Raw genomic sequence first — 12497 nt, 5'->3', positions numbered from 1 at the left:
CCATCTGGGATTATTAATAAAATATAATGTTCAATAATACTTAAAAAATGCTTCTGCACAGAATTGGTTTTCAGATATAAAATTTAAATTCCTTATTTATCTTAGAATTTCTAAGTTGTCCCAAAGCAATCCCCAAAGTAAAACAGCAGCAACATTTAAACCAATTATTGTTTGATTTTGAAGTACCATTATCAAAAAAACTTACAATCTCTTAGATTGTTTGAACTTTCTGGAACAGCAGTTTGAACCAAAGGTTATGTGTTACAACTAGGTCTCCCTGTCACAGGCTGATAAAAAATGTAAAACAGAGAAAGCAACATGAGAAAATGAAGAGTAAAGGAATTAACACACATAATAACAAACAGTATAATAAGAGGGGAAAAAAGGCTGAGAAAGACATTTCCATTACAAATTACTCATGACGCTTCAGTCCATCCAGTTTCCTTTAATAACTCAATACTTCATAGCAGCAACAGTTTTGCTGAAGATTTCTTAATAAAGGAGGAATACAGTATTGTTTATCCCTTTGTTTCATTGGCTCTTATCCCCCTCCCAGTCACCTCCAAATAAGGTCTATCAGTTCTTCAAAAGGCAACACTATCAAAGGAAATATGTTGCTAGGATTATTAAGGCCACACATCAGTTTTCAGCTGAGATCAAATCCAGTTTTCCCAGACTGTAATTCTCCTAAGGTCCCATTTTACATTGTAAGAACACTCCACAAAGGCTTTATAAGAGGTACAGTAAAATAATTTCTACCATAAACAAACTGCAGCCAACAGGATTAAGCACAATATTCAGTGGCTCTGAAGAGATTTGCCTTAAAAATGGCTGATCTCAGAACAGTTCACTGTTTCAAACACTCTTTTTCTCTGGAGATTAGATTCAACTTTTAACAACAAAAAGAAGTAATTCTTGAGTACTGTAATTCTTCTACATTAGCTGCAGAATTCACTGTTCTACAAGACAATTTACCCCACAGATAAGGAAATTTCTTTCAAGAGAAGAACTATTTTTTAAGTTTTTTTTTAAAAATGAACAATCCAGTGAGATGAATTAGCAATTCAGACAAGAAATGAAAATGCACTGATGAATTTAAAGGGCTTTTTAGCCATGCCCTAAGAAGCAGTGTTTCTGCTATCCTCGAGATACAGCAAACAATCTGGTGATTTCCTATCATGTTATACCTAAGAATCACCAACATATCCAGGTTTTCATAGAAACAACATTAGTATGAACAAACAAGACTTTGATGTGAATGAAGAGATATTATCCAGAGTATATGGTGTTCTTAAATTTATTTTGTCTAAAAAACAGGAAACCAAAAGCAAGACAAATCACAGCCCCCGTATTTATGCGTTTCAGTAATTATTTTAGACAGAGATATTTTTTCATTTAGATTTTTAAGATGCCCTCAGAGCATTTTAATTGGATTCTTGCCTTTGTCCTCATTTAAAGTCGACCTTCTAGATTTGAAAGGGCTTATCAAATAAATGTAAGTCACTGAATGCTTCCACTTGCCTCAACAAAGAAGGAAATCAAAACTATATAAATCTAATCAGAAATGAAAATTCTACAATTTCCTTAGAGAATAAGCAAGAGAATACTTAAATTCATACATGTAAAAGATGGGAAAAAGCTGTTGACAAAGACCAGAAGACTGAGATTAAAAAACCCACACACATTGAAAAGAAGTTTCATTTTCAATTCAGGGAACAATTCCACAGCAGAAACCTATGGGGTTTAAAAGAGATATGAGGAAACTCTGTCTTGCCTAGAGTTCTTACCCAGGACTCAGGTACTGTGGAACAGTCTTCTTTCTGTAAAGAAAGAAAGAAAGGTGGAAGCTTAACCCTTGCTTTATCCTGGTGGCTTGAGTATGAAAGAGTGAGCAGGAAAAAACATTTCAGAGGTGTGTGGTTATAGAACAGTGCCCAGCATTTCTCAAACAGGCTGTACGTGTTCCATGTGCAATGAGTTGAATGCTCGATCTGGGACTGATCTCTTTGGGTTGCAATGATAGGATTTGTTTGTAAATGGATCTGGAAAATTTGCTTTACTGGCTGAAGGTTGTACACTTGGATCTGCACGTGTACATTACATACAATTCATTCCAATCTTGTCAGGTTTTCCACATGTGCATTTCAGATGTCCAGCATAAAGCTGATCTGTATAGATAGAACATGTAAAAGATCAGATTGCAGCTACCTCCTGCTACAGAGTTGACAACCTAGTTTCTCAGATGAGTGACTGAAACCAATAGACCCTTCTATAAATAAATTTCCAGGCAGAAAAAACCCCACATTTGTAAAAGTTAGCCCTAGTCTATATGTATATATATAGACATACACGTACATGTCTGTATACTTGTCTATATCTTTCTATCTCAGCTTTTGTTCATTCATATGCTTTATGAATAGCCATAATGTTTCTTTTAAAAAAAAATAAATATAATGACAGTCCTTATTGGTAATTTTTGCATATTTGAAAAATAAAGACATTAGAGTCTAGTTTTAGAAGTTAATACCTTATACTATTACAAGTCAAAAAGCTGCATCACCAGTTTGATAATTCTCAGCAAGTTGCCACAGTGTCACGAAATTTCCTCTCTGGATGGAATTTATATTTAGATTATAGGATTATGTTTGCTTTGATTTTTTTTTTTTTTTTTGCCGAAAACTTGAATGTTTAGTTTCTACTCATCACAATTCATGAATCAGAGTCTATGTTGCTACCTAGTTGCAAGAACACAGAGGAAATAAAAGTATACAGTTAAACAGGATAAAGATGGCAAAATAAGGCCCCTCAGGTCTTCTAGTAAGTATGCCTTGGAGGGAGCACTTGGTGGTACTAGCAGTGCACAGGAACTTGGAAGGATGCTCTTTCCAACTGCTCTGTTAATAAATGCCTCTTTTCTACGCGAAGTGAAACATTTTTGAACGCGCACGCTCACCGAATGGCACAAAGTAGAGCCACAGTAAGAATTTAATTCAGTCAGAGAAATGTGATCTCTGTTCAGGTTTCTCTCTTTAAAGCTGTCTCATTTTCAAAGCTACTTCTTGCAACTGCAGATCAACCTTAAGAAAAGGAGACACAACATTTAACAGGCATTTTTAGTGCTACAGTAATTGGCAAATGAGAAGTACTGGTGGAGACTTGATTTGCATTCAAACAAAACAGCATCCATCTAATTAATTCTCACATTTCACTTAATCTCAAGGTTTATTGCAGCATTTTATATTTACAGCAGTAGAAGTTGAGTCAAAAGTTGCCAAACTTGCCGATAGCATTAGGGAGAATTGCTGAAGGAGTAGAATTAGTACTGGATACTAGTTTATTCCTCAGACTACCTAATTAAATCTTTTTGAGAGAAGCTTCTGCTATTCTGAAGTTGCACATATGAGAACAAGGGGTACATGTTTTCACAATACTCCATTTTTCTTCCTACAACTCCAAGGAAATGATGCAGAGCTCCCCAGTACAACGAATAAGCAAGCCCTGAAGCAAAATCAGTGTAGTGAATTGCCTTGCCCAAAGTCAAAAAACTTATTTGGTAAGTGTGAGCTACTCGCCCACTGTGTGACACATTGCAACTGATGGATAGCACTAGGTTACACTATGCTGGCAATGGACTACGTAGCTCTGTCTGTCCTAAAGAGCAGGGACATCTCTAATCAACCTAGTGGTTTTATAATAACCTGTCATTTGCGACAAAAAAACCGCAAACCAATACATACAGAGATCAAGACTTATTGAAATTCAAATAGTTCAAATAAACAAACACAGAATCAACAGGGAACATACACCTTTGAAGAAAGATGTGTGCATTGCAAGTGCTGACTTGGAAAGCTGGAAATCAGAGGAAAAAAGAGTTTAGTTTCTTGAAGTTTCTGTTCCTGAAACAGTTTGAATTCCTTATCCCTGAGCTAAGGATATTTCAGAGGATAAGAGCTCAGTTCTTTACAGCACCCGTTTTAATAAATAATCAACTTGAGAAACATCAAAGATTGAAAGATTTCTCTCTTTAAGGTAACTCTTAACTTAGTTTGAAAATAACCTTAGGTTATCCTCAAGTTCTACTGTGATAGAATCCTCAAAAGAATTTTCACAGACTACAGACAAGACAAGGTAAAACAAAATCTCAAAGAGCCACTGACTACCCTAGGAGATCCACAGGGGTCAAGTTTAATTACTGTAGTATTACGTAGTATTACTCTAAAGCCTCACAAATAACACTTGTGAAAGCTTAACCCTCACTTTACCCTGCTGTATCCTTGAGTATGAAAGAGTGAGCTGGGAAAAAAAAATGCACTGAGAGGAGTATGGCTATAGAACAGTCCCCAGAATTTCTCAATAGGGTGTGCATGTTCCATGTACAATGTCCTGACTATCCAGGCTGAAAAACCAACAAAAAGTCCCTCTCAAATCTTGAAGGTTTCTGTCCTGGTCTAGATGAAATTTCATTATTAGAGAGGTATGAAACAACACAGCAATAAATAAGACTTCAAAAAGGGTTTACCAATCCACATGGCGTATATTAACCCAGAAATTCATTTAACTGTTCTATCACTCATGCAGTGTAAAAAAAGTATGTAAATGAGACTGGTTATTGAAAGAAAAGTTGAACTTTAGTAATTTTAATATAACCTTATGTTTCCTGTTTCTGGTGTGTTATTTATTGTGGATTGCAAAGAGACTGGAAGTGCAGACGAAAAGTTAACTAGAACCTAGCCGGTTATGTCAGTAGTCCAGAAGCAACAGGTACCTTAAAAGTCACAGATTTCCTTAAAAGTTGGGATAAAAACTGTCTGGATTTATTTTCTCCTCAATATTAGATTGTTTACTGAAATGCCTAACATATGATGAATTGCTTCCTTTTTTCTGTCTGTTCTAAAGTATTTCAACTATGATACTAAAGTGTTTGGTTAGTTTTCCTGAGTATCCAGGCCAAGGCAACAATTGATCTCACTCTGTTAAAACAAAATCTGGCATACTTTGAACATTACTGCATCAGCATATTAAAGAAAGGTGTTAAACCTTTCCACACCAGACCTTTCCCTGATTTTCAATTCCACTTGAAACTGAGTAGCAACCAGGAAAGCAGTCACTGTGCAAACTAACTCTATTGTTATTTTTGTGCTCTTCACACACAACAGTTGTAAGCTTTCATGCTAGAAATAACAATATGGATTCTATGAGTCAAAACATGAACATTAATGGTTTAAATTTGAAGGGCTTGAAATGCCTTTAATCTCTAGTAGGGGAGATCAAGAAAGGTAATGGCTTTCCCGATGAACTTTGCCACTTCCTGATAAACTGCTGTCCAGAGTATGATACTTCTACACAGTGCTTGCCCTTTTCATCCAAGAGTTCAACCAGACCACAAAATGGGAGGTTCACATGCTGCTCTTAGGCCTCCAACTGGGAATAAGCAGTAAAAAATATCCACAGAAAGAATAAATCTTTGTAGATACGCTGAAGCATGAGCCTACTACTCACAACAGAAAAGGTCTGAAGAAATGGAATGAGAAACTTCACAAATGTATCCATGAAGAGGTTGAAGGCAGGAGCCTGAAAGTCATCTTTAAAAGTGTGAAAGCTATGTTAAAAACAAAGCTGTATCACTTTGAGTGATAAAATTAAAAACAAGTAATCAAAAATGGACTTTAGTTATTGAGAAGTTAACTAAAATCTTTCTGGTATCATGCTCTTTAGAAAAAAACCCAATTTGTATATTTAGAAAAAGTTGAATAATCATAAAGAGTAATTAAACATTCTGGAATATGTGAGTTTTTATGAATAGTTTTCAAGCCTGGTCTCTGAAGAATAATACAAAGAAAAACAGATATTCAAAATACAGAAAAGGAAAAAAGGGATTCTACTGCTTTTGTTTATACCAACTTAAGATGGAAAACATAATAACAACTTTTGATCTAAATGCAAGTAGAAGATAAACTGGTTACTCTGTTTTGTATCAGAAGAGTAGACATTATTCTCAGCCTAAGTTTTAAGTTCTCATTCATGTTTGGCAGTATATAATAGTTTGGGGTTCATTTTTCCTGTTGTTTATAAATTATTTAAGGCATTTCCAAGTTAAATGAATATTTATTTTGACTAAGGAAAGCATTTCTTATCTCCCTTCTACATAGAGGGTGCTGTAGGAAATCTCAGGATCTACACCACAAAAAGGTAGCACCTGATATTTAGTGCCAAGAGAAATATATGAAGAGCTTGAAACAGTTTTCACTTTTAAATGAAGGAGGTCTCTGAAACAGGTTAAATCCACTTGCCAAATGAAATGTCCTGCTAGGAAAGTCACGAGAAGTTTTCTTTTCACATACTGATACATATACACACACGCTCTTACGCTTTTTCAAACTGCTTTCCTGCATTTTATGTAATTTCTTCATCTGTTCTCTTCAATTTCTAAAGCATTGGAATTCTTTTTTAAAAAGCTTGAAAAGCAAATACTATGGTACTAAAAATATTCTACATAATCCAAGTATGAGATGTTACCATTGAACAAACAAAATGTGTTTTCATTGTTGTCCAAAAGATGAGAGAAATTTCATATGTGAATAATAGAACTGACAGTACAAATAACATCTTGGTATAAAAGGAGTTTACAGATTCTCATCTGAAATAGGATTTCTGATTTAGAGAATTTAAGAAAAAAAAATTGTATTTTAACAATTAATGAATACAGCTCATAAATTTTGCTCTAACCAGGAATGCATAGATGACATGAGCACTACCTCAATTTCTCTATTTTCATGAGCAAAACCAGTGAGGAGTCAAAGGAAAAGAGAGTAGAAAAACAGAATTTTCAATAAGTATATAGCTATCATGCATTTCTATTCACTGCTCTCTAAGGGAAGTTACAATACTCTGCTATTATTTTACAAAGAAACTCACTGTAAAAGGCAAGAGAAGAAATACATTAATGCTTGGAATCAAACACAGACAGAAAAGTGAAAATTCTTTCTATACAGTTCCTATCCCATAGTTCTTTTTTTCAAGAAGTGAAAGTCTCTCACATTATAGTCAAGGATTTAAAGTATTGCCAAACAATTCTTGTTAAAATAAATTATTTTCTTAGTTTACTTTCATTCTCCTTTTCCCCCATCACTTATTGCCCAAATCCTAAGGTTGGTGCTACATTTTCAAGAATTTGTACCTAAAAATTACAAAACCCACCTGCCTTTGTCTAATTATAAAGCATAGTCAACATGGAAAAAGCAGAATGCCCTTTGTGATTAAAGGATGCAAAATCTATATTATTACTATTTTTGTTGTTACTGTTATTATTATACATTCTCATAAAATCTGTGATGAAGAAGTTGTGAAATGAGATTAATCACAAGAACTTGACTCACAGTTTCTTAAGAATTTTAATCAATGCCTGAAAGGACTTGAATTAGGATTAACTCACAGAAAATAAAGGTTTTTAGAATCCACATTTTCATCTCTTTTAGCTGTTATCAAAACAATGCATCAGAAACACAGCAAGACTTAGCATTTTACCCACTGACTAAGGCAAAGCAGGAAATACATACCATTACCTCATACCCATACTCAGAGATGAGCAAAGTCCTGAGAAAAACCACCAAACATCCAAGCTAACATTACTTGAAGGAGGGTGTTGGTGGAAAAGGGTTTGTACATCATGATCTCCTAATGTCCACTCAACCCTGAGCCAAGCTATGATTTTTATGTGTTTCAGACCTATGTTATTATGACTGTCTCAATAAAAATGGAAAAACAGAATAAAGAACCTTTGAAACTAAAATGAGTACAGAAGTAAAACTTCATCTTGACATTAAGAACACAGATTAGAAAAAACAAATTTTAGTCTCATCATGACTAGGAGGAAGAGTGCAAAAATGTGTTATTGTAACTCCACTGAAAGCAATAAAATGTATTGTTTCTTTTAAAAAGGCAAACTCTGCCTTCAAGCAAAATAACAGAAGTCAATCCAAGTATTGTGAAGTCTGGATATAATACAAAACACTAATGTTTGTTCTGAGAATTAACGGTTTACATTTTTCTACCACACAGGGATGACATTTTATACTCCTGTATTTTCATTTAAATATGTAGTCTGTGATTTATATTCTCTATATATGTCAATTAATTATGTCTGATGCAATTTTTCCCTTTATTTTTTTTTAAAACTTCAGCTTCATCAGAACTAAATGAAAAATGGGTTCACAATTGTGGTTGAAGAAACAAATTTAATCTTCAACAGAATATTGGCCTCTTTATTTAAATGATGGTAATTCACTGATAATTTTCTAATTATCACTTCAAAGGCAGTCATCCAGAAGTCTGGTAGACCAAACCAAATGTTTTCCTTTAACTGGTTTAAAAACAAACAAAACAACTTAATATAGACAGAACGTGCTTTCCAAATATTTAGTGTTTTGAGGGCTTGAGAGGGTAGAGGATCTGCTTTGGGAGAATTCTCAGATTGCTAAATCTTGGTTAGATTAAACCAAGCAAGTGAGCAAGGGTATGCACATTCTGAAGGCTAACTTATGAATTAACAGGAAGCCACTCTTTTGACTAGGACAAAATAAATTAAAATTCCCGCTGTAGGGTGTCTGCAGGACCGCCTGGAATGACTTGCAAGTGCCTTGCAGTGCATTCAAAAAGGCTTAACTGCCATCTAGTGGTTGAGGGGGAATACTTCTTTAGGGTGTCCTTCAGACTCTAAATAAGTACTTATTCCCTCGTTTCTATTATTTCATATATGTCTTTTCATCCTTTGTTCAGGGCCTAAGAAAGCCAAACAGTATCAGATCACAGTATGTAATTACAAAGTGGCTACTAGCCTTGTAGGAAGCAGCACAGTCTCTCTGGAACAGACAGTCTCTGTTAAAGCCATGTTAAGGTGTCAACTCAGAGAATCTCACTTCATATTTCAAAACGTTAATTTACCTGCTACAGTTTTAGGAACTAAAACATCTATTTGTGCTTGTAAGTCTTTCTGAAAGGAAATTCAAAAATAAACCTGAAAATGGCAGCACATGTGAACTGAAAAGTAACATCTAATAGTAAGAATCTAAGAATTCCATCAATAAAACTTGAAACTAGTGCATAAAAATTATTTTTCATGAACATGAACATAAAATACTTGATTTTCCCTGGAATCCCGCAGAATTAAATTCCCCTGTGCTGCCTGAGCAAAACAGTCTGCATTTCAGCAGCTCCTACTGTAAAGTCTTTTTCCAGGTTTGTATCACTTTGTTTCCTTCAAATTTTGGTTCCTTTCTGTACATTTCTGATAAAATGTCATTTACTCTGAATGCTAACAAGAAAACAGTATCCACATATGCTTCCTGAAGTTCATCTGCTTAAAGCTAAGATACCTCAATACTAAAATTGGGCCTTGAACTAGAATATAAATTCCTCCACAACACATATTATAAATCTGGGTTTATATTTTGCAAGGTAAAAAACCCCCAGATATATACTTCTGAATTTTCTGAACCTTTTGTTTTCTGAAATTTGGGTATGCTGAAATGATTTTGCAGAAAGTTTTCATTGGTAGAGTTCTTTTAAGAAGATATACAATTCTATTCACTATCATTTGATTCATATGGAAACATCCAAAAATATTTGCTTCTCTCATAATCCTTTACTTCCTCAATGAGACAACTGTATATAGTAGATCCTTTTGACTATGTCATACATTTTTTAGTTAGCTTTTTTTTTTTAACCCAAGTATGCAACTTATTTTTCCCTGCTGAAACCTAAGACTCTGGTGGTCATATCTTTGTAGGAGAAGAATTGTTTTAGAGTAACTGTTCATTACTTCCTCAAGCCTTCTCTTCCCCCTTACAAAAAGTAACCTGTCAAATAGCAAAAGGATGGAAGGGGAATGACACTTCTTCACAGGTTTCTTCTTAATATCTCTGGAAGAACATGCAAAAAATCAGGCAGTGTTAAAAGTTCCACAGCCACAGAACTGTTTGTGAGCCAACAGAGGAGTTCCCAATTTTCCTCAGGTTCCTGTTGAAGCCAGTGGTTCACTGGTCTTGTCTATAGTTGGTCTATGTACTGATGAAAAACAAGTAATACCAAAATGAAACAGGTTTTATACCAAACTACAAATGTCATAACAGTCTAAAGCAGGTTCATAAAATCTCCTCTTTTAAAAAGTTCTGGTTTTTTATTTCACCATTTCAGACTAATCTTTCATCTGCCTTCTTTATCTTACCTTCACCTATAAAGAATAATCTCTGAAATTTCTTTTAAGAGAGAGTTTTGGTTAGCCTGCATGTGTCTGAGACAAATTCTAGTGGTGACATTTCATAATAATGAAAAGTAAATTCCAGTCCCACCAATGTTTTATACTCTCTAAACAGACTGATTGTGTATTTATCTTAAAGGATTTCAGAACCTTTTTGCTTGTATTACTAAGTGTCAAAATTGGAACATTTCCAATATCACTAAGCTATCACCCTAAGGAATTATAATAAGTCATAGTCAAAAACTAGCAGAAGAAGAAAGGTCCCTGCTGAAAGAGGTGTTACCAGTAAAATGGGGTGGTTACAAATATTCTAAAGATACGATCCATGAATCTGTTTTTATAAAAAGTATCTTCAAGATGGCCAAACCTAGCTTGTAATTTAGTTTTTTAAGATGACCATTGTTTCCTCTATGGTATTGCTGGAAAGTGCACCAACAGATTATGCAGTAGAAACCCATTCTCAGCACCTCAGAACTGCCAAAATTTTGTCTGGCTTTTAGTACTAGTGGATGTACTTGGAACTCAAAAAAATCATATAATTTTGGTTGAGGGTTTATTTGTTGGGTAAAATGTGGTGAACCAAACCAAACTAAGATGGAAACATTATGGGCATAAGAATTTTTTGATGACAAGCTTTTCTGACGTAAATATAGTTTAAATAGTCAGTGTAAACTATCTTATAACCAAACTGCTAGAGACTGCAGCAGTCTGGCAAAACCTCCTCTCCTGAGGTGGGATTATAGAGACCAAGCATGAAGCATTCATTATATCTGAATGCTGGCAATGAAATAATGGTAACAAGGGCTTTGTTTTTAAAATGGTGTGGTCCACAAAATACACTCTCATCACAAATGATCAAAAATATAAATTTAAAATAATTTTATAATATGGAGTATAAGACAATGCTTTTAAGTACCTTTCAAACAATTCTGGGTTTCTGGCTCTGTAATGTCCCACTACCAAAGTCTAGTTTACATGTACTCATTTTACAATTTTTTTTTCTTCATCTTTTTTGCTAATAACCTATTTTACCTACCATATAAACAAAACCAAGTTACTCTGAAAAGTGAGTTAAAATGTAAGAAAAATTGTGAGAATAGTACAAAAGATCGGAGTACAAACAGAACAGAAATTGGCTCTTGCACAAAGTATGACTGTCAAATTTCAAGATCAGGTTTGAAACTGGAGTTTCTAAATTAGGGCACTCAATTTTTCTCTTCTTCTTTTGCTGAAGGATTTAAGCCTAACAAAACTTTCTCTGTTCGTACTGGGAAGACTAAGCAGACACCGTTGCTATTTGGCATTTCAAAGCCAGGAATTGAAATGGCTGCCAATTTTTCTTATTTTTCCACTGCTTAAACAATTCCTGTACTAAAAAGCAAGCACACCCCCACATCCTCATTTTTTTAGCTTTAATTTTAAGAAATTAGATCTTTTGGAAAAAACACTCCTAAAAAAACTTTCAGGAATTATGCTGTAAAACATACAGTTTATATCTAATATCGTGAAGATAAGGAAATGGAGAGGACGTAAATAAAGAAGCATCTTGAAGTGACAAGAAAGTACAAAATCAAGGCTGTAGTACTTTTGCCTTTAATTTAAAATTATTCTGATTCTTTTAACCATAACAGATAATTTATCAGCAGATTATGTTGCAACTGTGTTCTGGCCAATAATCTTAGATTATATTAGTAGTATATGGGAAATAGCTCTTCCCAGAGAAAGGAGAGGGAAGAAGTCTGTAAGAAGACTTAGTTGGTCAATTCAAATTTTTAACTAGAGTTCTCTCTCATTTACATAGGGAAAGAAAAAGAGAAAAATCACCACTAGGCCACCTTCAGCCAATGTTTCTTCTTTTCAGAAATTAAAACTTCAGGCAAGAAAAGAGGATAATCTCTAATAGAAACACATTCATCACTTAAAATATGTACAAATAACACCAAGAATGATCTCATTGCAGTGAAGGATTTACCTACAAACATGTTTTATAGACTGATGTAGTTAAACACTGATGGATGGGTAGAATATGTTCGACTACTTGGGACACTACAGAAATCATTTGAACATATGACAACGTTTTATCCATATACAGTTCCTCAAAAGAAAAAACCTCCACTCTGATTTTTAAAATCAACCAGAATAATGATGACATAATACAGCAAAAACTTGAGATGGCTTTCTGCAAATGAGGTGATCCTGTTAGTTTGGCAGGTTATTGATTAATAAAAGTATAGAATGGAAG

The 12497-nt window shown here is 34.3% G+C and overlaps 1 protein-coding gene across 4 annotated transcripts in view; it reads right to left on the bottom strand.

The window, feature by feature from the left end:
• Positions 1 to 12497, bottom strand: part of FMN2 (formin 2) — a 152983-nt gene that overhangs the window by 105009 nt on the left and 35477 nt on the right. For 2 of the 4 annotated variants that reach the window (XM_033056683.2, XM_033056684.2), the window contains one exon: positions 1788 to 1820. The exons of the other annotated variants lie outside the window; for them this stretch is intronic. In XM_033056683.2, coding sequence (XP_032912574.1) covers positions 1788 to 1820 — 33 coding nt within the window. The remainder of the gene's footprint in view (positions 1 to 1787; positions 1821 to 12497) is intronic. 4 annotated transcript variants of the gene reach the window in all.

This window comes from Catharus ustulatus, chromosome 3, assembly GCF_009819885.2.
Source record: "Catharus ustulatus isolate bCatUst1 chromosome 3, bCatUst1.pri.v2, whole genome shotgun sequence".
In the NCBI taxonomy this organism is placed as follows: domain Eukaryota; kingdom Metazoa; phylum Chordata; class Aves; order Passeriformes; family Turdidae; genus Catharus; species Catharus ustulatus.
This window is presented reverse-complemented; position numbering and strand designations above follow the sequence as displayed.